This window comes from Phocoena sinus, chromosome 3 (assembly GCF_008692025.1).
Source record: "Phocoena sinus isolate mPhoSin1 chromosome 3, mPhoSin1.pri, whole genome shotgun sequence".
Lineage (NCBI taxonomy): Eukaryota > Metazoa > Chordata > Mammalia > Artiodactyla > Phocoenidae > Phocoena > Phocoena sinus.
In genome coordinates this window covers 18,192,502-18,219,798 of record NC_045765.1, presented here as the reverse complement: position 1 = coordinate 18,219,798, position 27,297 = coordinate 18,192,502, and the positions used below count along the sequence as shown (strand labels likewise).

At 36.9% G+C, this 27,297-nt stretch overlaps 1 protein-coding gene across 4 annotated transcripts in view; it reads right to left on the bottom strand.

Moving 5' to 3' along the window:
- Window positions 1-415: 415 nt before the first annotated feature.
- The window catches only part of CNOT6 (CCR4-NOT transcription complex subunit 6), a 65,217-nt gene continuing 38,335 nt past the window's right edge, over window positions 416-27,297 (bottom strand). For 2 of the 4 annotated variants that reach the window (XM_032626706.1, XM_032626709.1), the window contains exons 4-12: window positions 26,433-26,518; window positions 12,460-12,564; window positions 12,309-12,377; window positions 11,161-11,318; window positions 10,203-10,357; window positions 9,309-9,463; window positions 8,159-8,389; window positions 4,885-5,087; window positions 416-2,735 (exon numbers count right to left, since the gene is read on the bottom strand). In XM_032626706.1, coding sequence (XP_032482597.1) covers window positions 2,523-2,735; window positions 4,885-5,087; window positions 8,159-8,389; window positions 9,309-9,463; window positions 10,203-10,357; window positions 11,161-11,318; window positions 12,309-12,377; window positions 12,460-12,564; window positions 26,433-26,518 — 1,375 coding nt within the window. In that variant the 3' untranslated portion in view covers window positions 416-2,522. The remainder of the gene's footprint in view (window positions 2,736-4,884; window positions 5,088-8,158; window positions 8,390-9,308; window positions 9,464-10,202; window positions 10,358-11,160; window positions 11,319-12,308; window positions 12,378-12,459; window positions 12,565-26,432; window positions 26,519-27,297) is intronic. The other 2 variants (XM_032626707.1, XM_032626708.1) reach the window with 2 other exon arrangements.

Here is a 27,297-nt window from a genome sequence, read left to right as displayed (position 1 = left end):
ATAAGGTGGAGAAGCTGTTCAAACTGACCCACAGAAGGTAGTCTGCCACAGAATGCAGTCTGCCTAGAAGAGGCAAGAACAAATATTTTCAAGACGTAACAGGCCATTATATCTTACTATGCTGCCCCCAAATTCAAATATTTTGTAGACAATAACAAACACAGATGAAAACGTTTTGTGTAAAGCTCAAACCTTTAGCATCTAACAAGTGCACTCTAGTTCCAGCATCTATGAAAAGAATATATCCTCCATAAAGAGAGTAAGTGCTTCTCCCCTTCCCCTTCCATAAAGCTCTCTGGACCTGTTATTATATAATGCAGATCATAAGAAAAGCAGTTTCCTTCATCTCATCAGTCCAACCAGCTCCAGCTTGCCCTTGCTGGAAATTGTCATGATGCACATTACCAACACAGTGTTTAGGATAAATGAGTAAACACACCTTTTATTCACACTTTACAAACAAAACAAAAAACCCAAAAAGAAACCCCATAAAAGTTATGCATTGGTTCTATATCAGTAATACCAGCTTTCCAATGTACTGACTATAAACTGGATGTGTTCGGTGCCAGCACAACTTAAAACAAAAAGCAAAAAATAAAAAACCATCACAACAAAATGTTTTAAAAAAAAAAAAAACCTTCAAAGGAAAAACCAGGTCCCAGACAAAGATTCAAGATCAAAACCTTTTGGAGAAATTTTTCTTTTTTTCTAAAGAAAAAGAAAAAAAAAAAAAAAGAATCATTTACTTAAACAGTATGAGATTTTATTTTCTCTTAAAAACAGAATAAGCACATTTAAGTGCTAAACATTTTTCATAAAATTTTAAGTCATTATCCAAAATGACTCACTCTCTGTATAAAAACTGTTACTAACATTCAACAATTTCTTTTCTTAATGCTCACATACATGGTGTCCTTTTGCTCCCCTGCCTGCAGTTGAAACAAAAGCAGTTAGACCAAGTTCCCTGTGAATTCATTTGATTTTTTTGAGAGAATGAATGAATGAGAACAGAACATATAGGAATTAACTTTGCAAAGTTAAAGCTGGCTTTAATCTCTACTAACAGCACTACGGGCAAAATACAAGGTATAATATAACTTTTATCTTGGTTGACATGTTAAAATGACTTAGTCACTTTTAAAATGATCTGAAGTATTGTCTTAGGGACCTGTTTTGAAAATACATCTCATTTATTTTATACTGCTTCATAAACGGAAAATTACTTTTTTTTTAAAGGAATGATTTCTAAAAAACATGGAAACTAAGGAATACATAGAAAACAAAAAGAATTCACATGATAGTAGTACTCTGGGTGACGAACAGCACTGTGCAATGACACCAAGAAGCAGTGCTTAGGTCTGGTGAGTAAAGACCCAGGGATCCACCCTATGAACATGTTCCAAAATGTGATATTCAATGCTTCACAATGGAAAAAAAGCCACAGCCCATACAAAAGCATTTTCATAAAACTCTGACAAATGTTAAACAGTATTTAAAAATATACAAGAGGATGCACAGATTTTCTCTGCATGCACAGGCAGTGCTTGGTGAGAACAAATTCAGGCAGGCACAGTGGAGATAGGACAGGAAGTGTCTCAAAAAGGAGTTAAGCTGTCCCGAAGCAGCTGTAATTTTGTAACTTAAAAAAGCTGAGGATTTAAAAATATCAGAATGTACATATATCAACCATTACATTCAGTCCATAATGCCTACAGATCATTCACTGCTCAGCTTATCTGTCCTGGTAGATAGTTTTTTGTAAAAACCCAGGAATTCATGGGTAAGTTGCCTCTGGTCCAAGAAAATGTCCTAAACTTTAAACAGATTTAGATTTAAAGAGCAATGTTCTCAATTTAAAAACAAAGTAGTACAAAAGGGCTAACAAAACCCTAACAGTGCAAATCATCAGCAGAGAAAGTCTGTTGCAACTTCTTTTACAAGCTGGCCTTTATAACACATGAAACAGGTAAAAAAAACTTAGCCTTAGATTACAATACAATCATTTCCAAATCTGATTTTTTTAGTACAAAATTTCATAAATCAGGTCTTCTGTGGATCATATACAATCATAAAGGCTAAATTTAAATTCTATATTTTACAAACAAGTCTGAAAAAGGAGGGAGTAAAGTATGGAAGAATGATCTCTGGATGTTATTACTGGCCTCAAAAAAGTAGTGCTACAGATTTCTGTGCAAAGAGAATATGCTGTTCAAACATTTTCCTATTTCAAGGCATGAAAATATTATATTGGATAGGAGAAACAGGAAAATTACTTGTAACAAATTAAAGATAGGTGCAAACACACCAGTCCCTGTCTAACAGTATATAAAGCATATCGGGCTCAGAATTTGTCTGTTTGCTAGCACCTGGCTTTCATACTATATCCTTATCAAATAATCAGACTGAAAACTCAAATCATCATTAAGGAAAAAAAATTCCTAGTGGCCATACCTCACTCCCCTATATTCAGATTTTTTACAAGTTTATGAGTGAAACTGAGGTCATCCTCTGAAGGTACTTGACTACCTCCTGCCAGGAAGGTGAATGCCGTTAACTTGGGGCAGGAAAGGCAGTAAGAGCTCCAGTTGTGCAAAAAGTGAGAAGTGGTCAGAGGGGATGAGTGGGTGTGGGCAGCCGCTGATATTGTTCTCAACTAGCCAATGGTGGTCCAGAGGTCCCAGGATGCCTAAAGTGTTCAGCTGAGGTTTAGAATAGAAGATGTAGTCAATTATACCCTGAAAAACAGAAGGCAAAAAGAAAAAAAAGACAAGGCCCCACATAAGATAACACTTGAATACTGAGAACTTTCAAGACATATCCTTAGAGTCAAACAAAGAAACTTATTAGCCTGTAGGAAAAAGCAATACTACATAAACCAAATGGCATCCCCAAATGTGAGAATGAAGAAAGTTTAGGGATGATAATCATTCTTCCTCCTATCTGGATCTTTTCAAAATCTTTAACAAGACCTAAAGAATCCTTCATGATAGGGCCTCTGCTTCTCTTTCCTAACTTAATTTGTGACACTTTTCCTTGCTCACTACTCCACTGCCATACTAGCCCTTTTTGGGGAGTAGGGAGGTGCGGTGTGAAGTGGGGTACATTCCTTGTAGGCGCCAAGCTCTTTCCTGCCCTAGGGCCTCCACACATGTCTGGAACACTTTCTTCTACTTGTCAACTGGCTAACTCCTTCTCAACCTTCAAGTGCCAAGTTTAATCACTTTCCCAAGGCCTTCCTGAATCCTGCCCTCACCCACTTAATAGCTCCTACCACCTCTGATTCTTTTCCCTTGCTAACGCACTCCCCAAGGTGTAACTATATACTCATTTATGTGGTTGAGACCTCTCTCTCCCACCAGATCATGATTCCACGAGGGCCAGGCTCTCTGCTCTCAACAACCTCAACAGTACCCAGGCACAGCATCTGGCACACAGCTAGGTTACTCTTGGTTTGCTCCTTTCCTCCCTATAACTTCAGACTCTCCTTTACATGCTCCTGGCCAAGAACATTTAAGCATGTTCCAGAGTCTTCTTCCTAACTTTCTATCAGGAACAGGAACAAGAGGAAAAAAAAAATCCCTAATCTCTCCCACCTTTTAGTTATCACCCTCACCTCTTCTTCAATCAACCTGCTTGAAATAAGAATCTAAAAGTTGGTTTTTCCTACCTCATTGCTCAGTTATTCTCCAACTCATCATATTCTAGTTTCTCTGACTAGCTCTCAAGTGAAACAACTCTTATCAATATCTTTCTGAAGGTTAACACACACACCTCTTTCCCTAGAAAGGCTTTCTTTCCTTGCATTTAAGTTCCTATACTGTCCTGGTTTTCCACCTCTCTGGTTACCGTCATTTACATGTTAGTTTTCCCCAGTCTACTCCAGTCTCTCTTCAACTCTACACACTCATCTGTTCCCAGGGTTAAATCATTATCTATAGTATTGTGGATCCTCCAAAGCCAAATAAAAAAAAATTGTCAGTTTTCAACAGTTTCTCAAAGGAGTCTAAACAACCTCCCCTCTAAAATTAAGAACCAGTTAACACAAGTATTTACACTGTTCTAATAGACAATCTAACCTGAATGATTATTTTCTCAGCAGGTTAGAAATGGAAAATTAGGATTTTAGAGAGTGTAAATGCAAAAGGTGGCTAAAAAGGACAGTTGAACACAAGTCCTAAACAACCACAGATAATAAAAATGAGAATTACTAAGGAAAAGGCTCCATATTGTAATCCATTAATTGTGTAACAAGGCATATAAATAATATATATATTAGAAATTTTAAAATGGCTAATAAAAAAGACATTTTGGTTCTCAAGTAGTACAGTTTCAGTTAAACTGAAATAGAGATGGAACACCTCATCTCAATTGACAGCAAATTAAATATGATGGCCCTGCATATCCAGCTGTTAGTAATGAGCCTATAAAAGAAAAAAATTGCCCCAAAAAGGTGACAGTTAACTCAGGATTTACTATCATTATTTCATCTGATTTCTTACCTTGGAAATGATTCTAATAGGTATCTATAAAGTACGGATGGGACTCTAATCACATGGAATTCTACATTAAAAGTAATAAAAGAGGGCTTCCCTGGTGGTGCAGTGGTTGAGAGTCCGCCTGCTGATGCAGGGGACATGGGTTCGTGCCCCAGTCCGGTAAGATTCCACCTGCCACGGAGCGGCTAGGCCCGTGAGCCATGGCCACTGAGCCTGCGCATCCGGAGCCTGTGCTCCGCAATGGGAGAGGCCAGTAATAAAAGAATGCTGCTGTCAACTAGTTCGAGATGGCTTAATTCCATTCTGAGCATTAACATTTAAAGCCATCATAAAGTTATAAGACACTTTAAAGAAATGAAGGCTTTAAGTTTATTATCTCAAAACTCACCTTAAAATCAAACGTGTAATTTGTGTAAGGCATCAGGCCACTCTCATAGGCACTCTTTAACTTGAAACCATGAGTGATCCTTCCATTGGTTGTCCCATTTTTCCCATTACAGCTGAAGTTTGTAAGACTTTCATTATATCTCAGTTCCTTAAAGTCTTTATGATTTGTTTCTACTCCACCAGTGCTCAAATATTCCACAACACCTATAATGAAAATAAATGTACTTTTTGCACTGTCAAGTATAATACACAGTGTATACAACACGTAACTAAAAACATAATTCGGTAGTAAAGTTTTAAATCACACATATTCCCACTTTCTAAAATGTTTCACTGTTTTTCACATTTGCCAAAACTTGTATAAACCCATTTTTACATGGTTTTAATCATAGTATACTGAATATTCTATACTGTATCACATGAACTTATGTTCATATGTCTTCTCAATTATTTTTTTTAATGATTGCATAATACAACTGGGCTGATGTATAGTATTTGTTAAGCTAGTTCCTTATTTTTTTTAAATTCACGTTATTTCTACCTTAAAAAAAAAAAGAATACTATAATCAACATCTTAGTATGTAGGTTTCTGCTATGCTTCGTATAAAATACCAAGATTAGGATTCATTGTGCCTAAATATACATTGGGTTGGCCAAAAAGTTCTTTCAGTGTTTTCCGTAAGATGGCTCCAGTAGCACTTAAGTTCATTCAAAACAATTTTGTTAGATCGTGACAGCAGTCATATCAGTGTGCATTTAAAAAGAAACTTCTCAAAATTGGTGAATTTTTGTGTAGCCATTTTAATACTGAAGATGGAAGAAAAAAAGCAACGTTTTCAGCATATTATGCCTTATTACTTAAACAAAGTTAAAAATGCAACTGAAATGCAAAAAAATTTGTGCAGTGTATGGAGAAGGTGCCGTGACTGACTGAATGTGTCAAAAGTAGTTTGCAAAGTTTCGTGCTGCAGATTTCTCAATGTTTAATGCTCCACAGTCGGGTAGATCAGTTGAAGTTGATAGCGATCAAATAGAGACATTAATTAAGAACAATCAACGCTGTACCACGCGAGAGATAGCCAACATACTCAAAATATCCAAATCAAGCGTTGAAAATCATCTGCACCAGCTTGGTTATGTTAATTGCTTTGATTTTTGGGTTCCACATAAGTGAAAAAAACCTTCTTGACCAACTTCCGCGTGCGATTGTCTACCGAAATATAATGAAAATGTTCCGTTTTTAAAACAAATTGTGATGGCTGATGAAAAGTGGATACTGTACAACCATGTGGAATGGAAAAGATCATGGGGCAAGTAAAATGAACTATCACCAACCACACCAAAGGCCGGTCTTCATTCAAAGAAGATGATATTGTATATATGGTGGGATTGGAAGGGGGTCCTCTATTATAAGCTCCTTCCGGATAACCAAAAGATTAAATTCCAACAAGTACTGCTCTCAATTAGACCAACTGAAAGCAGCACTCGACAAAAAGCGTCTGGAATTAGTCAACAGAAAACGCATAATCTTCCATCAGGCTAATGCAAGACCGCATGTTTCTTTGATGACCAGGCAAAAACTGTTACAGCTTGGCTGGGAAGTTCTGATTCATCAGCCATATTCAATAGGCATTGCACCTTCGGATTTCCATTGATTTCAGTCTTTACAAAATTCTCTTAATGGAAAAAATTTCAATTCCCTGGAAGACTGTAAAAGGCACCTGGAACAAAAGGCACCTTTGCTCAAAAAGATAAAAAGTTTTGGGAAGATGGAATTATGAAGTTGCCTGAAAAATGGCGGAACGTAGTAGAAAACGGTGAATACGCTGTTCAATAAAGTTCTTGGTGAAAATGAAAAATGTATACACATACACACACACACACACACACACACGCAGCCAACTCTGAAAGAGTTACAGAGCAACTTCAGCATCCCTGGACAGTATTTTTCCAATATGCGAAGCATACGATGGGTTCTGCAAATATTTAACTTTCATTTAATTAGTTAACAAGACTGGACATTTTCCCATGTGTTTGCTATTAAAATACTGTATTTTGCAACATGGAAATAGGTCCTAAGATCTGCATTATTTGACAAGAGTCTCTCTTGGCCCCTCAGATACTTTGTAGCTAAAAAGAGGATGCAAAGCATGTAGAGAAATTGCCGGTAATCCCCAGATGGCTTTGAAAGAAGAATTATGGATCTTAGACACCTTTATTTCCCCTGAAAACGAATTTTTTTTTTTTTTTTTTTTGCGATACACGGCCCTTTCACTGTTGTGGCCTCTCCCGTTGCGGAGAACAGGCTCCAGACGCGCAGGCTCAGCGGCCATGGCTCACGGGCCCAGCCGCTCCGTGGCATGTGGGTTCTTCCCGGACTGGGGCACGAACCTGTGTCCCCTGCATCAGCAGGAGGACTCTCAACTGCGCCACCAGGGAAGCCCTGAAAACGAATTTTAACATAGTTTCTAATTTATTATCTATTCTCTCATCTATTGTGATAGCAGTGATGTGCTACTGAATTTTACCACTCCGAGCGTGTGAATGTGTGTATGTGTGAATGTGCACATTCTTGCATGCATGTAAGTCCAAGGAAAAGTATTCTTGTGTATGTGAGAAAGTATAAACAAGGAGCTAAAAGACAAAAAGAAATACTTAGTTTGATATTACAAGGACTATGGTTTTTACTCACTGTACTAACTATGGAAAAGTATTTAAGAATAAGGCTTTCTGTATTCTTCTACTTTGTGATTAAAAATCAAGGTTCTTGATCTTTTTTTGTTAAAATCACTTGCCTGATCTGTGCAAATAAAAAAACCTCAATTTCCACCTGAGGTGTATTTTTCTAATCAAGCCCACCAAAACTGGAGATCCTTTAATATACGGTCAAATTTAAACTGGATTTTATTACCACATGCTAGAATCCCAAAGAGTCTGTCTTAATAATCTTTTCAGAGTGTGTATTACATATAACCTGGGGATAATGAAATACAATTATATGTTCTTTAATAAGTTACTTCAAGTTATCACCTACGTGTTTACTGAAGATGATTAACATCCTTCCTCCTGAGGTTTTTCATAATACCATTTCATTTTCAAAATGGTTCCCCTACTCCACAACACATTTTTTTTAACCTGATTCACAGCTGCCACTATAAATTGAATTTTCATTTTGACTAAATTTGGAATTGTAAGAAACATCACATTACAAAAACATTTTAAGTCAGTAAGCATTCTATATAAAATAGCATTGTTTTGTTTTGTTTTGTTTTTACCAGAGTCCGGCAAAGAATTAAGATCTGCACACAACACCAGTGGAATAGTTCCAAATTCTCCCAATGCACTGGACTGGAGGCTTCTCGAGGCTTTATCAATGATGTTCTTCACTTCTGAGAGGAACATCATTGTTTGAACCAACTTCACATCAGAGTATTCAGGGTCCCAGTGCATATGAGCATTAGCCACGAGAATAAGTTGTTTTTCTGTTCCAAGATGTGGCTTTCCAGCTATATTAGATAAAAAGAAAAGAAACAAACAAAACCTGTCCATAACCCCATATATGCTCACAGGGTCTGAAAGCAAGTAATATCTCAGAATCTTGGGAATAATAAAGAAGTCTAAAATTTAGTTAACAATCTCCCACCTGATGACTGAATCTACCCTACAACAAACCTGAGAAATAGACATCTAACCTCTCGGTTGAGTACTTCCAGCATAGGGTATTCACTACTTGCACAGAGACAGCCCATTCTATTTGGGACAGCTTGATTTTTAAATAGTTCCATCTCCTTAAAACTTCTGGTCTTCTAGATGTCCTAAATTGAGCACCATAAAATTAAATTGACACCCTTTTTGTTAAGATATGTTTAAGATAGTCATTAAGTTCCATCTTTCATCTTTCTATCCCTCAGATTAAATATCCCCATTTCCAACTGTTCCCCAAGTGACAGAAGTTTCAGTTCTTAGCATGAAGGTCACTCTAAACATACATTTAATTTGAAATAAGTGGTCCATTTTTCCAAAACTCAAGACCTTTAAAATAATGACTAAAAAGGTCAGGAAGAGAAGTCAGCATACAGAATATCCCTGTTGCCAAGAAATTATATAAGTGTATGGAGTTCTCTCTGAGCAGTCATTTTAACTAATATTTACACTTTAGCATTTTACGTGAAAAATTCTTGAGGAGAAAAGAAAGCTGTTTTTTTCCTTTGGCTTTATGCCTTTTAAGATTTGAAATAGTTTTCTGGGCAATGTTTCCTCATCTTGAGCTTTGCGGTAGAGATAAATGGATATAAGGTTTTAGAATCTAAGATTTAAATTCTGAGTTTCTTCAGGTGTTAGACAAGACTATTAATATGTAACAAATTTCCTGTTTTCTATTAAATTTTGGAGGTCAATTTCATAGGAAGTGGAAAAGTCACTCACATGACATTTCAATCAATTCCTTTCGAAGTTCTAGCAGTACAGCAACTCCAATGTTATCTTTTGTCATGACTCTGTTCAGCATAGCTTCAGACCCTTCTGAATTTGCCATTGCTAGCTGATTAAATTCAACAGTGTGTTTCTGAACCAAAGTAAATCTAAAACAAAAACAAACACACACACACAAATATAAAATTGAGAATACCAAGACATTAGCTTTGTGGAAAATGCAATTTTCCCCAACTTCCTTAACAGATATGATGGCATGTAAATTACATTATGGAAAATCCTCCACACTTAACACCAAGCTTCCCATGTCCATTTAAGTTGTTCTCAGTCTGTTACGGATACAAATAACATTTTGATAAACTTTTACAACTTAAGAAAATGTAGTCATCTTCTGTTTAGGTTTCACATTGGAAAATTCCATCTTATAATTTTAAAATAATTCTCTTCCTAAGTACACGCTTAAGAATCTCTCCACCATCCCAGAGGGAATGCAATTACAAGGTGTTTCAAGTAACAACTGGAGTTAAACCCTAGCAAACACCTGAAGAAACAGCAGCACTTTCAACATGCCCTCCAAAACACTATTTCTGATGAATCAAAACAAAACCCTCTAAGTCAACAGTACTGTTTTCTTGAGTAATAATGTAACGCCTCATTCTCTTATTTGCCAACTAATTTCCATTCCCTTGGCCCCCATCCTGCAAACAGAGAAAGTTTTCTTTTTAAGAAATAAGATGACTGGGAATTCCCTGGCAGTCCAGTAGTTAGGACTCTGCACTTCCACTGCAGGAGGCAAGGTTCAATGCCTGGTCTGGAAACTAAGATCCTGCATGCCATGTGGCTCAGCAAAAAAAAAAAGAAAAGAAAGAAAGAAAGAAGATGACTTACTTTTCTGTCTTAAAGAATATTGCACAGCCATCAACATGTTTTCTTTCTTGTTCTGACATTGTCCTAGCTCTAGATTTAGGACTAAAGAATCCATTATAGCCACGTTCTTTCAGTTCTACCAGAAAAAAACTGTAATACTGTTCTGTTTCAACCTCCTGAAAAATTGTAAATAGCAGAGTTATTTCATAAGACAAAAATCAGTCCTATGCATTACCTTTATATGTACAGTTTAAGAACTTAAAAGAATTTCAAAGGACTGATCTGCAGAATGAAGAATTACATTTTTTCGATGTAATTTATCTGAAACCAATCAGAACACCTACCTGTCATTTTACAGGTACCAGTTGATAAGGTCAATTCTTTATTGTTTAGGAGTAAAGAATAGAAAGACATACACCCCTATGCATATAGTTTTCCTTATATTTTAGAATTGGCGTAGAACAAAAATCAGAGGTAACAGGAACTCCACAGATCAAATTTCACACCACAAGGAGAGTGACTTGCCCAAGGTCATGTAAGTTATTATGAGAGTTGGACTGAGAACCCAGTTACTGTGCACCAGGTTCAATGCCCTTTCCACTTTGACCTAACTATTCAATTACCACTGGTAGTAAAGCAAAATTATACCTTGATAGTGCTATAATTTTAGTAACATTGCCACCCAATTAAAAAATAGTGTACAGGAGCATCAGGGAGGAAAAAGTAAACATTTAGCTGTCACAGCAAACACTTAAAACCCAGCTTAACCCATCTGCTTAATTTGGCAGCACACTGCTACAAAGCACAGCAGGCAGTGAACGCTCCCAGAATTCACTAAATACAGAAAAAGTCCATATTTTAATAACTGCTAAAGCTAGGACTTCATATGTGCCAGTGTAATGCATTGCCAAGCTGTTCCTTGCTTGATCAATGTTGGGGCGTTTCTGCAATTTAAACAAGTGTTCTTCTGATGACTTACCTGAAGACTTATGACATCAGCATTGCAACTCAAGATTTCTTGAATAATGGCCTTTTTCCTGTAGTCCCAATTTAGTGCCCATGATGGACAGTAGCCATATAACTGCCGGGTCGCATATTTATCACAAAGAACATTATAGCACATGACAGAAAACAAGGCTGTAGGAAAGATAACTTTACTTATTCACACACGTGGCAGAAAAAAAAAAACATAATTAATTTCAATAGTTTTCACTTAAATGCTAAGTTTGACTTTATTCATTCAATATATATTCACTGAAAAACTACTATATGCCAGACATGGCATATGTAATGTTAGAAAATAAATGAAGGACAGATATGTGAACAAATTATAATATAAATATATAACGTGTTTCCTGCTACAGAGGTACACACAGAAGGTTCAAAAACTAACAGAATACGATCTTAAGTCCTTCAGCCTCTAAGACCAGGGCTCCTCATTTCTATGTTCCCTCCACCACTTCAACAATTGTTAATGTAGAATGTGGAAACCTGACAGGTAGTTTTCTTAACAGGCATCTCTACTTTTCTTCTACAGAGCAACTACTATTAATTCACATGAAAGAAAAGGGGTATTATAGACCAAATCCTGTTGCACACATCACAGAAGTGCTCAAACTATTTTCATACAATTTTAAAAGGAGATTAGAGGTCATTAGTTCAATTTCTCTTTCAAGTAGGTGTTTTGGCTATCTTAAACTTTTGTATTATCAAATACATCTGGAACACAGTACAGTTTGGAAACTTACAGTATAGAAAGATTTTCGTGTATTATAACTGAATTTGATCAATACTTTAGAGCAGAGTTCAACAGCAGCACCTCTGATCTCTAGTCACAAGATGCCAAGAGCACGTCTACCAGTTGTTAACAATCAAAAAATATCTCCAGGCATTGCCAAATGTCTTCTGGGGCATAAAATCGCCTCTGGTTGAGAAGTACTGCTTTATACCAAACTTTCCGTAGCACAGTAAAGAGACCAGGTAATCAAGTCTTCGTTATTATCTCCCAAACCAAATCAACCTTAAGCATTCTACTGTAACACTGCCCAAAATCTAAAGCATACCAACAATACTATTAGGTTTACAAAGAAAAAGTAAAAATAAGATTTAAAAAATTAGGCTACCAACCAGTTGGCCGTGTTCTGTCTGGTTCTTGTAACATAATCCAAGATCTTGGAGGTGGTTGTTCTGTTGAAACTAGTTGAATATAAAACACAAAATTAAACAATATTCTTACATATCTTTCTAAAAAAAATGGTTTAATCAAATGACCACTTACTTCTTTTCGCAGTACCTGCCAAATTATCAAGCAAATAGTTCAGTAGCCTTCTTGTTCCATCTGGTTCCAGATAGAGGTTCAATATGTCCTGGGTAAGTGGATTTCCTGGAAATGTTTTTTAAATAGGTAAAATGAAACCAAGACAAATACTAAAATATTTCAAAACTGAAAAATATACCAAAATTATCAGATTATCTATAACAATGTATATTAACTATATATATTAACCATATATAACTGTATATAAAAAACTATATATTAACTCAACATACCAAACTAGAATATTATTTTTTTTTAGCTTTTGATGTGAAGAATAAAAATGATTCATACCACATTCTACACAAGTATCCAAAAAATGATTATTAATGTACTGATGTCAATCTAGAAGATATCTAATAGTGCTCTGCATCTGACCCTGCCTCATCAACACTTTCATAATGATCAAAAGAGAGTAAAACTGGATTGGGGAAGAGTTGGAAGAGGACTAGGCAAAGGAAAGGTGAGAACCAATATAATGAATCACAGAATCAAAATTTAAGAACGCTACAAAGTTAATAAGAAAACATCCTAATGACAAATGCTGTCTAGCACTTAGATTTTTAAAAATTCTAATGAATAAAGTAACAGGATGGGACAGACCTGGTTTAAGATTAAGCCACTAATGAAGGGGAAAACCCCAGGGCAGTGATCCAACAGTAAATTCAATCACTGTTTCATAAGTGCCAAAAATGAAAGCTAATGCAATGATTTACATGTATTGTTAATAGTCTCAAATTCTCTCAGAAGGACTTCTTATGTACAAGTAACAGCATAGTACACTGTTTCAAAAGCAAAGTTCCTATCCATGCTCCATTTTAAGAAAGACTAATAAATTCTATAGATGGAAGATAGGTAAAATGATGAGAGATCTTAGCCATTCCAAATTAAAAAAAAAAAAGGTATGGACTATAAGAATGATCACCACACAGAGAAAAAAGCATTTTTTTCCTTTTCTCTTGTGAAAGAGTAGACTCAAAAGGCAGAATGAGGACCAAGCTCAGAATAGAAGTGTTTGTTAAACATTAGAATTATTTAAGATGAAATGCCCTGACCTGTGAGGTAGTGAAGTATCCTTCATTAAAAGCTGGATTACACGCATGGGAAGAATCCTAAGTTAGGATTTTAAGAACTGTAAAGGTAAAAACATGCTCCTATAAGTGCAAGGTATATATTTGTAGGAAGACAAGTAACAATAGTATCATTCCCCATATATGTACAGTTCTTTACAGATACCAGAGTCCTGACATTTTCATTTAGTCACAATCCTATGAGATAGGTAGCTATAACCTCAAAGTTACCAGGACCCTGTTAAGGATATCTTGAGAAAATGAAGTCAACCAAAAAACTTCTCAGTACCAGGTAAGCATCCCATTCTAACTAGACCTACATTACTGTTATTTTTACTACTTTCTAGTGCAAAAAATATTTAAAGGCAACTGCTGAGTACTTATAACTATGTGATCCTCCCTTCTAAGATCTTTCTATAAAATTAAAAACCATCCCCAAACCCAAACATCTATTTTTGACTCTCTAATAAATGCATGAAGCCAAATGGTATATTTCCCCCAACATCTGCTTGTTCTTTGGAATTCCTTTAAATTTAATCTACTTTTCATTGCCTGGAAAAATAATACACATAGGGTAAACTTGACAAGTACAATACAATTCTGGAATTAAAACATGATACTGAGTCTCAGAACTAAGGAACAAAAGTGAATGAGAGAAGTCGTTTCTGGAAAGATGAAGTAAACATACTTTTCCCTATTTCTCCTGCTGAATACAACTAAATCCCATTAATTATGTGTAAAGAAATGTAAGATTCTGAAATGTGGTAAGAAGGCAGAATGTTCAGAGACCTCAGGACCTGAGGAACAACACAGTGGTGAATTCCTTGGGTTTACTATTTGTCTCATATATCCCAGACACAGAGCTAAGAAGCCAGCAACACAGAAACACCTATGGGTACAGAAAAAATATTCCAACAAACGCCAAAGGGCCAGGAAAGGGCAGCCTAACAAAACAAAACTTTTAGATAGTAACAGCTCTACTACAGCTAAACACCAAATAAACATACATGGCATCCTCTCTACTCATGCCAGCAAAGACCAAGCAGGGAGCTTAGACTTACACCCTTATGAGGAAGTAAGGAGGTACCCCAACACCCCTAGCAGGGTAGGGTCAGAGAAGGCCAAGAAGGTAGCTGGGACTTTTATCCCCTCCAGGCAGTAACAAGCACCTCCTCCTCCGCCCTGTGGTGTCTGCAGAGACCAAGAAGGGAAGCCTGGACTATCACCCCAAGCCGCAGTAATGAGGTGTTCCTCCACCTCCCTTCTGGGGATGACGTCAGAGGAGGCTGAGGAGAGTCAAGACTTTTACCATCTCCCAACAGTAATGAGGTCACCCCAATGCAGTGACTATGGAGACCACATAAGGAGCCAAAACTGCCACCTATACCCATCTGACCCTCAGGTGTCAACAAAGGCTAAGTGGAATCTTAACTCCTACCTCCCCTAGCAGTAAGGAGATGGTGTTCTCCATTTTCCCTGCCACAGCAGTGTTAGAGAAAGCCAGCAAAAAAGGTTTAAATAAGATCCAGAGTCTTATAACATAATGTGAATATGTCCAGCTTCAAGTGAAAATCACTAATCATACCAAGAACCAGGAAAATTTCAAACTGAATGAAAAAGACAATAGATTCCAACACTGAGATGATAGAAACATTAGAATGATCTGAGCAAAACAGAGAAGGCATGATAAAAATGCTTCAATGAAAAATTACAAACATGCCTGAAATAAAATGACAAAAAAACAAGAAGACTCAGTAAACAAAGTTTTGGTAAACAAATGAAATGTAAAAACCAAATGGAAATATTAAAACTGTAAAATAGGATAAATGAAATAAAAAACTCAGTTGGATGAGTTCAACAGCAGAATGGAGGGTCAAAGGAAAGAATCAGTGAACTGGAAGGTATAACACTACAATTATGCAATCTGAACAACAGAAAGGAAACAGATTGAAAAAAATAAATGAACAGAGAGCCTCAGGGACCAGTGGAACTACAACAAAAAATTTAACATTCATGTCCTCAGAGCAACAGAAGCAGAAGAGCACAGGGCTGAAGAAGTACTAAAGAAATGGTGAAAGGTCCCCCAATTTGGCAAGAAACCTAAACCTACAGATTCAAACAGGACAAACCCAAAGGAATCTATACCAAGCAACATCATAATTAGACTTCTGAAAACTAAAGACAAAGAAAAAAATCTTGAAGGCAGCCAGAGGAAAACAACCTTATCTGTAGGGGAAAAACAATATGAATAACCACAAATTTCTCATCATAAACCAGTAGAAAGTGGCATGGTATTTTTCAAGTGCTGAAAGAAAAGACCTGTCAACCCAGAATCCTATATCCAGCGAAAATATCCTTCGGGAATGAAGGAGAAACAAAGACATTTTCAGATGACAGAGAACTAAGACACTCTGTTGCCAGCAGACCCTCCCCTAAGAGAACCATTAATGAAAGTTCTCTAAATGGAAAGGAAATGATAATAGAAGGAACCCTGGAATATCAGGAAGGAAAAAAAAGATTATGGTTTAATAAAAGGGGGGGCAAATATAATAGGCTTTCCTTCTCAAGTTTTCTAAATCTTGTTTGGCAGTTAACTGGGGGAACAGGCAAATAAAAGGTCATAAAAAGAGCTATGGTTTTTATATGTCACTCAAACTGGTAAAGTAGTAACACCAGAAGACTATGATAAGTTAAGTTTATATACTGAAATACCTAGAGCAACCACTGAAAAAGATAATTCAAACACATCACAAATTAAAATGGAAATGTAAAAAGATGCTCAAGTAACCCATAGGAAAGCAAGAAAAAGAAAACAAAAACAAAAGCAAGGAGAACAAACAGAAAACAAAAAATAAAGTGGCAGATGTAAGCTCCAATAAATCAATAATTATAGTAAATGTAAATGGTCTAAATAGACCAGTTAAAAGACAGAAAATTGGCAGTGTGGATTTAAAAACATGACCCAATAATATACTATCAACAAGAAACTCACTTCAAATATAACAATATAAGCAGGCTGAAAGGAAAAGGATGGAAAAAAAAATCATGCAAACATTAGTCAGAGGAAAGCAGGAGTGACTATATTAATATCAGATCAAGTAGATTTCAGAGAAAATCACCACACTGCGAGTGGCCTTATGTAACGATAAAGGGCCAATCCCCCAAGAAGAATTAGTAATTCTAAATGTGTATCTACCAAACAACAAAACTGCAAAATATTTTAAGCAAAAACAATTCCATCCAAAAACTGATGGAACTGAAAGGACAATAGAGAAGTCTACAATTACAGCTGAAGAGGTCAACACCCCTCTCTCAAAAATTGATAGAACCAGACAAAAGTCCACAAACCACCAATCTAATAGATATCAGACAAATATATTGGATCTAACTATTTATACATCATCTACACAGTAACAGCAGAATACAAAACTCTTGCCCAATGCCCAAGGGACAAATACTAGGATAGATCATATCCTGGGCCATAAAACCAAACATCCACAAATTTAAAAGAACTGAAATTATGTAGAATGTACTCTTCAACCACAGTGGAATGACACTAAAAATCAATAACTGAAAGACAATAGGAAAATGTGCAAACACTTGGAAAATTCTGAATGATCCATGGGTCAAAGAGGAAGTCTGAAGGGAAATTTCAAAATGCACTGAGCTAGTGAAAATAAAATTTGTTGCTGGACACAGCTAAAGCAGGGCCAAGAGGGAGAGTTACAGCACTAAATGCATACATCAGAAGAAAAAAGTCCCAATTCAATAATCTAAGCTTCTACCCTAAGAACCAAGAGAAAAAGAGTAAAATAAACCCAAAGAAAAAGCAGCATAGAAATACTAAAGAGCAGAAATCAGTGAAACTGAAAACAGAAAAATGGAGGAAAAAAATTTTAAAGCTGTTTCTTTGACAAGATCAATAAAACTGACGAACCTTTAACCAAGACTGATAAAGAAAAAGAGAGACAAAAATTACCAATATCAACAACGAAAGGGAATAAGGGTATCACTACAGACCCTACAGAAATCAGAAGGATAAGGGAATACTATAAACAACTCTACATACATAAATTTAACAACACAGATGATATGGGCCAGTTCCCTGAAAAACACAAATCATCACAACTCACCCAGTAGATAATTTAATAGCACTACACCTAGTAAAGGAATTCATAATTTTAAAACTACCAGAAAAGAAATCAACCCAGACTGTTGCACTGAAAAATTCTACTAAACATTTAAAAAAGGATTAACTCTAATTCTACAGAATCTCTTCTGGAAAACAGAAGATGAGGGAACACTTTCAAATTCATTTCATAAATCTAATATCACCTTGATACCAAAACCAGGCAAAGTGAGTATAAAACAAACAAAAGGGCTTCCCTGGTGGCGCAGTGGTTGAGAGTCCGCCTGCCGATGCAGGGAACACGGGTTCGTGCCCCGGTCCGGGAAGATCCCATGTGCCGCAGAGCGGCTGAGCCCGTGAGCCATGGCCGCTGAGCCTGTGCATCCGGAGCCTGTGCTCCGCAACAGGAGAGGCCACAACAGTGAGAGGCGCGCGAACTGCAAAAAAAAAAAAAAAAAAAAAAAAAAAAAAAAATCGTTTAAAAGGGCTTCCCTGGTGGCGCAGTGGTTGAGAGTCTGCCTGCTGATGCGGGGGACGCGGGTTCGTGTCCCGGTCCGGGAGGATCCCACGTGCCGCGGAGCGGCTGGGCCCGTGAGCCGTGGCTGTTGAGCCTGCGTGTCCGCAGCCTGTGCTCCGTAACGGGAGAGGCCACAACAGTGAGAGGCCCACGTACCGCAAAAAAAAAAAAAAAAAAAAAAAAAAAAAAAATAAAACAAACAAAAAACAAAACTACAGACAAATATCTCTCATGAATACAGTCAAAAATTATTAAAATATTAGCATACACTTACCAGCAATAAACAAATTATATACCATGATCAAGCAGATTTTATTCTAGGAATGCAAGCCTGGTTCAATATTCAAAAATTAATTATCAGGCTAAAGAAGAAAAATTATATATCACATATCAACTGATGGAGAACAAACATTTGACAAAATTAAATACCCATTCATGATTTAAAACTCTCAGAAAAAGAAGGATAGAAGGAAAAATCCTCAAATTGATGGGGCATCTACAAAATACCCATGCTAACATTATACTGAATAATGAAGACAGAATACTTTCTAAGGTCGGGGAAAAGGGGGGATGTCTGCTCTCACAACTCTTATTCAACATAGAGCTGCAAGTTCTGGTCAGTGCCATAAGGCAAGAAAAAGGAAAGAAAAGCATACATATTGGAAAGAAATAAACTTCTCCCTATTTGCAGGTGACTTATTTTCTACATAGAAAAAAAATTTTTTAATTACTAAAAAACCTACAAAAAATAGAAAAACCAACTCCTAGAACTAGAATTGGGTTCAACAAAGTAGAATGATACAAAATCAAGCCTTGGTAAATTTAAGAAAATTGAAATAGTATCAAGTATCTTTTCCGGCTACAATGCTATGAGACTAGATATCAATTACAGGAAAAAAATCTGTAAAAACTACAAACACATGAGGCTAAACAATACACTACTAAATAACCAAGAGATCACTGAAGAAATCAAAGAGGAAATCAAAAAATACCTAGAAACAAATGACAATGAAAACACGACGACCCAAAACCTATGGGATGCAGCAAAAGCAGTTCTAAGAGGGAAGTTTACAGCAATACAATCCTACCTCAAGAAACAACAAATGTCTCAAATAAACAAACTAACCCTACACCTAGAGCATTAGAGAGGAGAAGAACAAAAAAAAAAAACCCCAAAGTTAGCAGAAGGAAAGAAATCATAAAGATCAGATCAGAAATAAATGAAAAAGAAATGAAAGAAATGATGGCAAAGATCAATAAAACTAAAAGCTGGTTCTTTGAGAAGATAAAACAAAATTGATAAACTTTTAGCCAGACTCATCAAGAAAAAAAGGGAGAAGACTCAAATCAATAGAACTAGAAATGAAAACGGAGAAGTACAACTGACACTGCAGAAATACAAAGGATCATGAGAGATTACTACAAGCAACTATATGCCAATAAAATGGACAACCTGGAAGAAATGGACAAATTCTTAGAAAAGCACAACCTTCTGACACTGAACTAGGAAACTGAAAATATAAACAGACCAATCACAAGCACTGAAATTGAAACTGTGATTAAAAATCTTCCAACAGGACTTCCCTGGTGGTGCAGTGGTTAAGAACCCGCCTGCCAGTGCAGGGGACACGGGTTCGAGCCCTGATCTGGGAAGATCCCATATGCTGCGGAGCAAGAAAGCCCGTGCACCACAACTACTGAAGCCCATGCGCCCAGAGCCCGTGCTCCACAACAAAGAGAAGCCACTGCAATGAGAAGCCCGCGCACCACAACGAAGAGTAGCCCCTGCTCACTGCAACTAGAGAAAGCCTGTGCACAGCAACGAAGACACAACGCGGCCCAAAAAAAAAAAAAAAAAAAAAGGTTAAAAAAAAAATCTTCCAACAAACAAAAGCCCAGGACCAGATGGTTTCACAGGCAAATTCTATCAAACATTTAGAGAAGAGCTAGCACCTATACTTCTCAAACTCTTCCAAACAATCCCAAACTCATTTGCGGAGGGAGGAACAATCCCAAACTCATTCTATGAGGCCACTATCACCCTGATACCAAAACCAGACAAAGATGTCACAAAAAAAGAAAACTACAGGCCAATATTACGGATGAAAATAGATGCAAGAATCCTCAACAAACTACTAGCAAACATAATCCAACAGCACATTAAAAGGATTATACACCATGATCAGGTGGGGTTTATCCCAGGAATGCAAGGATTCTTCAATATACACAAATCAATCAATGTGATAAACCATATTAACAAATTGAACGAAAAAATCACACGATCATCTCAATAGATGCAGAAAAAGCTTTCAACAAAATTCAATACTCATTTATGATAAAAACCCTCCAGAAAGTAGGCACAGAGGGAACTTACTTCAACATAAGAAAGGCCATATATGACAAACCCACAGCCAACATCGTTCTCAACGGTGAAAAACTGAAACCATTTCCACTAAGATCAGGAACAAGACAAGGTTGCCCACTCTCACCCCTATTATTCAACATAGTTTTGGAAATTTTAGCCACAGCAATCAGAGAAGAAAAGGAAATAAAAGGAATCCAAATCAGAAAAGAAGAAGCAAAATTGTCACTGTTTGCAGATGACATGATACTATACATACAGAATCCTAAAGATGCTACCAGACAACTACTAGAGCTAAGCAATGAATCTGATAAAGTAGCAGGATACAAAATTAATGCACAGAAATCTCTTGCATTCTTAAACACTAATGATGAAAAATCTGAAAGAGAAATTAAGGAAACACTCCCATTTACCACTGCAACAAAAAGAATAAAATACCTAGGAATAAACCTACCTAAGGAGGCAAAAGACCTGTACGCAGAAAACTATAAGACACTGATGAAACAAATTAAAGACGATACAAGCAGATGGAGAGATATACCTTGTTCTTGGATTGGAAGAATCAACACTGTGAAAATGATTATACTACCCAAAGCAACCTGCAGATTCAATGCAATCCCTATCAAATGACCAATGGCATTTTTCATAGAACTAGAACAAAAAATTTCACAATTTGGGGCTTCCCTGGTGGCGCAGTGGTTGAGAGTCCGCCTGCCAAAGCAGGGGACACGGGTTTGTGCTCCAGTCCGGGAGGATCCCACGTGCCGCGAAGTGGCTGGGCCCGTGAGCCGTGGCCGCTGAGCCTGCGCGTCCAGAGCCTGTGCTCCACAATGGGAGAGGCCACAACAGTGAGAGGCCTGCGTACCGCCAAAAAAAAAAATTTTTTTTCACAATTTGTATGGAAACACAAAAACCCACAAATAGCCAAAGCAACCTTGAGAAAGAAAAATGGAGCTGGAGGAATCAGGCTCCCTGACTTCAGACTATACTACAAAGCTACAGTAATCAAGAGAGTATGGTACTGGCACAAAAATAGAAATACCAATCAATGGAACAGGATAGAAACCCACGCACATATGGTCACCTTATCTTTTTTTTTTTTTTTGCGGTACGCGGGCCTCTCACTGTTGTGGCCTCTCCCGTGGTGGAGCACAGGCTCCGGACACGCAGGCTCGGCAGCCACAGCTCACGGGCCTAGCCACTCCACGGCATGTGGGATCTTCCCAGACTGGGCACGAATCCGCGTCCCCTGCATCGGCAGGCGGACTCTCGACCACTGTGCCACCAGGGAAGCCCGGTCACCTTATCTTTGCTAAAGGAGGCAAGAATAAAAAATGGAGAAAAGGCAGCCTCTTCAATAAGTGGTGCTGGGAAAAATGGACAGCTACTTGTAAAAGAATGAAATTAGAACACTCCCTAACACCATACATAAAAATAAACTCAAAATGGATTAAAGACCTAAATGTAAGGCCAGACACTATAAAACTCTTCGAGGAAACATAGAACACTCAATGACATTAAATCACAGCAATATCCTTTTTGGCCCACCTCCTAGAGAAATGGAAATAAAAACAAAAATAAGCAAATGGAACCTAATGAAACTTAAAAGCTTTTGCACAGCAAAGGAAACCATAAACAAGACCAAAAGATAACCCTCAAAATGGGAGAAAATATTTGCAAATGAAGCAACTGACAAAGGATTAATCTCCAAAATTTACAAGCAGCTCATGCAGCTCAATATCAAAAAAAAACCAAACAACCCAATCCAAAAATGGGCAGAAGACCTAAACAGATATTTCTCCAAAGAAGATATACAGATTGCCAACAAACAGATGAAAGAATGCTCAACATCATTAATCATTAGAGAAATGCAAATCAAAACTACAGTGAGGTATCATCTCACACTTGTCAGAGTGACCATCATCAAAAAGTCTACAAACAATCAATGCTGGAGAGGGTGTGGAGAAAAGGGAACCCTCTTGCACTGTTGGTGGGAATGTAAATTGATACAGCCACTATGAAGAACAGTATGGAGGTTCCTTACAAAACTAAAAATAGAATTACCATATGACCCAACAATCCCACTACTGGGCATATACCCTGAGAAAAACATAATTCAAAGAGTCATGTACCACAATGTTCATTGCAGCTCTATTTACAATAGCCAGGACATGGAAGCAACCTAAGTGTCCATCAACAGATGAATGGATAAAAATGTGGCACATATATACAATGGAGTATTACTCAGCCATAAAAAGAAACAAAATTGAGTTATTTGTGGTGAGGTGGATGGACCCAGAGACCGTCACACAGAGTGAAGTAAGTCAGAAAGAGAAAAATAAATACCATATGCTGACACATATATATGGAATCTAAAATAAGAAAAAATGGTTCTGAAGAACCTAGGGGCAGGACAGGAATAAAGACACAGATGTAGAAAATGGACTTGAGTACACTAGGAGGTGGAAGGGTAAGCTGGGACAAAGGGATAGAGTGGCATGGACATATATATACTACCAAATGTAAAACAGATAGCTAGTGGGAAGCAGCCACATAGCACAGGGAGATCAGCTCGGTGCTTTTTGTCCACCTAGAGGGGTGGGATAGGGACGATGGGAGGGAGGCGCAAGAGGGAGGAGATATGGGGATATACATATATGTATAACTGATTCACTCTGTTATACAGCAGAAACTAACACACCATTGTAAAGCAATTATACTCCAATAAAGATGTTAAAAAAAATCAAATAGTGACAATACCAAACACTGATAAGGATGCAAAGAAACTGGATCACTCATTTATTACTGGTAAAAATGTAAAATAGTACAGCAGTCTGGAAAACAACCTGGCAGTTTCTTAAAAAAAACTGACCATGAAATTAACCTATGACCCAGCAACTGCACTCCTGGGCATTTATCTTAGAGAAATGAAGACTTACATTCACACAATAACCTGCACACAGAATGTTAACAGCAGCTTCATCTGTAACAGCAAAATACTGGAAACCACCCAGATGTCCTTAAATAGGTCAATGGTTAAACAACCTGTGATACATCCATACCAAGTAATACTACTCAACAATATAAAGGAGCAAACACCCAACAACCTGGGTGAATCTCCGAAGAATTAACCTTGGGTGTGGGGAGGGGAACCCAATCTCAAAAGGTTACACACAGCATGATTCTATTTATATATTATTTTTTAAATAATAAAATTATAGAAATAGATAACATATCAGTGGTTGTCAGAAGTTCAGGAGTGAACTGGGACAAGAGGAAAGCAAGTGTGCCTATCAAAGGGCAACATGAGGGATCCTTTGGTGATGGAACTGTTCTGTACCTTGACTGTATCAATGTCAATATCCTGGTTGTGATGCTGTACTACAGTTTTTGTTTTGTTTTGTTTTTTGTTTTCTGGCTGCAGTGGGTCTTCGTTACTGCGCGGGGGCCTTCTGTAGTTGCAGCGAGCGGGGACTACTCTGTTGTGGTGTGCGGGCTTCTCATTGCGGTTGCTTCTCTTGTTGCGGAGCACAGGCTCTAGATGCGTGGGCTCAGTAGTTGTGGCTCGCGGGCTCTAGAGTGCAGGCTCAGTAGTTGTGGCGCACGGGTTTAGTCGCTCCTCAGCATGTGGGATCTTCCCGGACCAGGGCTTGAACCTGTGTGTCCTGCATTGGCAGGCGGATTCTTAACCACTGTGCCACCAGGCAAGTCTATGTAGTATAGTTTTGAAAGATGTTATCACTGGGGGGAAATTGGTAAAAGGCACATGGATTGTTCCCTGAATTATTTCTTACAGGTTCACATAAATCTCTTATCTCAAAATAAAAAAAAGAATACACTATCTAAGGTTCTAGTCCTATCTTTCACAGTAGAACAATTTTGAAGAACATGGAAAAATGTAAAAAAAAAAAAAAAAAAAGTGATGCATGCTAGCCCTATGCAATCAACTTTAAAGAAAATGATATGAACTGATTCATGAGGCAGAAGTACTTTGGCTCTGTACGAATGGATAAAATAGCAAATAGACATGATTTTTGAACTAAGTGATACATTTTCTCTTCCAAATAATTAACAGGTGCCATGAGAAATCATTAAAGAAGTTTTCAGAGAGCAAGGAAAATGTAACTGTTTTAAGAAGTTGCTAGCACAGCATTAAAGTGTAAGTTGCAAAGTCAGGAAAATAACATAGGATTTGTCTTAAAAAGTTCGAAATCAAGTGAAAAGACTGCTATTGCAGACAGACGTGTAACAACGTCCAACAGAATAGCTGAGATAAACAAACTATCTCGGTGAAACTATACTTCCAAGAAAGAAACATAAAGGCATAAATGTTGAACAGTAAAGGATCTTTCTGAAGTGGAAGACCAAGGACTAATCAAAAACAAATGTGCCATAAAGACTTCCCTACCTGGCCCCAGCGTTTACTTAAATCAGTGTGAAAATTTGTGAGCAATGACCCTAACTTCAAATAAAGTTTGTAAATCCTTAGAGAAATGAATACAGATTAGGGTTTGTAAAATATATACTGTAAGATTACAAAACCTTGAACCAGAAGGACACACAACAGTAGCTGCCTCTGGGACGAGAAAGAGACTAGAAGAGGAACAAAGAGGGCCTTAATGTTCTGTAATGTTCTATTTCTTTTGCATTAAAAAATGGACACAAAAGTGACAAAATATTAATTGTTAATTCTGGTAGTCTGTATATGAATTACACCTTGCAACATTTTATATAGTTGTTTTTCAAATTTCAAAATAGGAAAATAAGAATAAATTAGACTTATCATAGGGAGATACAACAGAAAAGGCATTTGCAGCTCACATTTCCCTGACTTCCATTTTAAGAGGCCTCAGCCAGTGTAGCCCATACAAAAACTTTCCAAAGAATGATTTATAAAGCTGATGTTTGTTGAACATGGTTTTACATATATTTGTAAATGTATTATTTGCAATTTCCATTTGTTTTTGTGAACAATACCATTACTTTTATAATATGAAATGGATTTACAGAAATAAAACCTCACTTTATAACTGTATTTTTAAGAAATAAAAGTACACTTCTTGAAGACTTCATCATGTGATTTTTTTGGGGGGCCACACCACATAGCATGTGGGATCTTAGTTTCCCCACCAGGGATCAAACCCATACCCCCTGCAGCAAAGGGCAGAGTCATAACCACTGGACTGCCAGGGAAGTCCCCCTGTGATCTTTTTTAAGGAATCAATTATAGAGTAAGCTGGATACATCTACAAGACTGGTGAAGAACCACAATGTGATAAAAAAAATTTATAGGTTTTGACATATTATTAAAATGGGACTTTTAACCTTGCTGGTTTAAAAAAATATTTCCCAATAGTTCTTACTAGGTTAATTATGTCCCCGAGTTCTAAAATATTAGTAAAGTCCTTATAAATCAATTTTATTTTTGAGTTTTAAAGAAATGCTTAAATACTGGTCTTTATTAGAGGATCCAAACAGATCAAAATTTTCTACTTGCTTTCTGCATTTTTTGAGAATCTCCATTTTTTGAGATTTGAACATAAAACAAACAAACAAAAAAAGCTGTTTTACAGCATGATGAAATAAAGTCTGACGTCAGGAATGTATCACCAAAACATAGAGGTGACCAAAAGAAAGGCTAGAAAAGCAAGGCTGGGCTAGGAGCAAAAAATAATAAGAAGACTAGCAGACAATCTATAGGTGAAAAAGAAAGAAAACCATTGGACTGTATCTAACAAAATGATGAACTCTGGGGAAGTGAACCTGCAAATCCCTGGCAAAAGGATTCCCTTTAATGGCTTCTTTAGACTCAAAGACATACATACAAACCACAAGAAGCACAAATATGGGAAGTCATACCTTTCAGGCCTAAAGTCTGCAACTGAAACAGTTTTCCCAGCTCAAAAGGTAGAACTCGTAACAGGTTGTTATTTAAATGGAGTTCCCTGTTGATGTAAAAATTCCAGGAAGTCAGAAGATATATTAACCTTTAACTAACAGCTAAAATCAACAATATAATTTCTAGGAATATAAGATGTAAGTTCCTAAGAATACAAAATTTAGTATTATATGCCAATGTCTAGTATAGTGCTTCTTAAATCATATGTGGTTAAAAAAACAAACAAACAAAAAGACACAACAAAAAACCCCAAACTGCCACAGACCAATACATTTGTAAAACATAGGAAAAAAATCAATTACTATAAAAATGTGATGAGAAAAAAAAAGACCAACAAAATATAAGCCCCAAATTTTTTAAGGGTATTGGATTCAAAAGACACTTGCTGTGTATCTCACTGCAGGCTGGTGACACACTTTGAAAATGGCACAGTCAAGATACCACCCTGAGAGCAGAACTGGTCTAGCATACATGGAGGTCTAATACACGTTTAAGAAAGTGGAAATGATAAAACAGCCTAACAGGTGAATTGTTAAAAGAAAATTTAAATGATCATATAGTACCAAATCAAAATAGTTTATGGTAGTTGTACAATATGTTTATGATTAATAATACTAAAGTTTTACTTTAGAAATAATGGCAGCTATATTAATAACTACTGATTATTTTAATTTGTTTTGTATAGAAAATATAACTATGAAAGGAATCTTCAGTAGGAAAAAAAGACCCAATATTAAGATATTGGCAATGTCCTATGATAAGTTTTATTTGTCAATGTTTACATGTGAATGTGAACTACTGATACTTCTATAGCCCTTGGTTCTT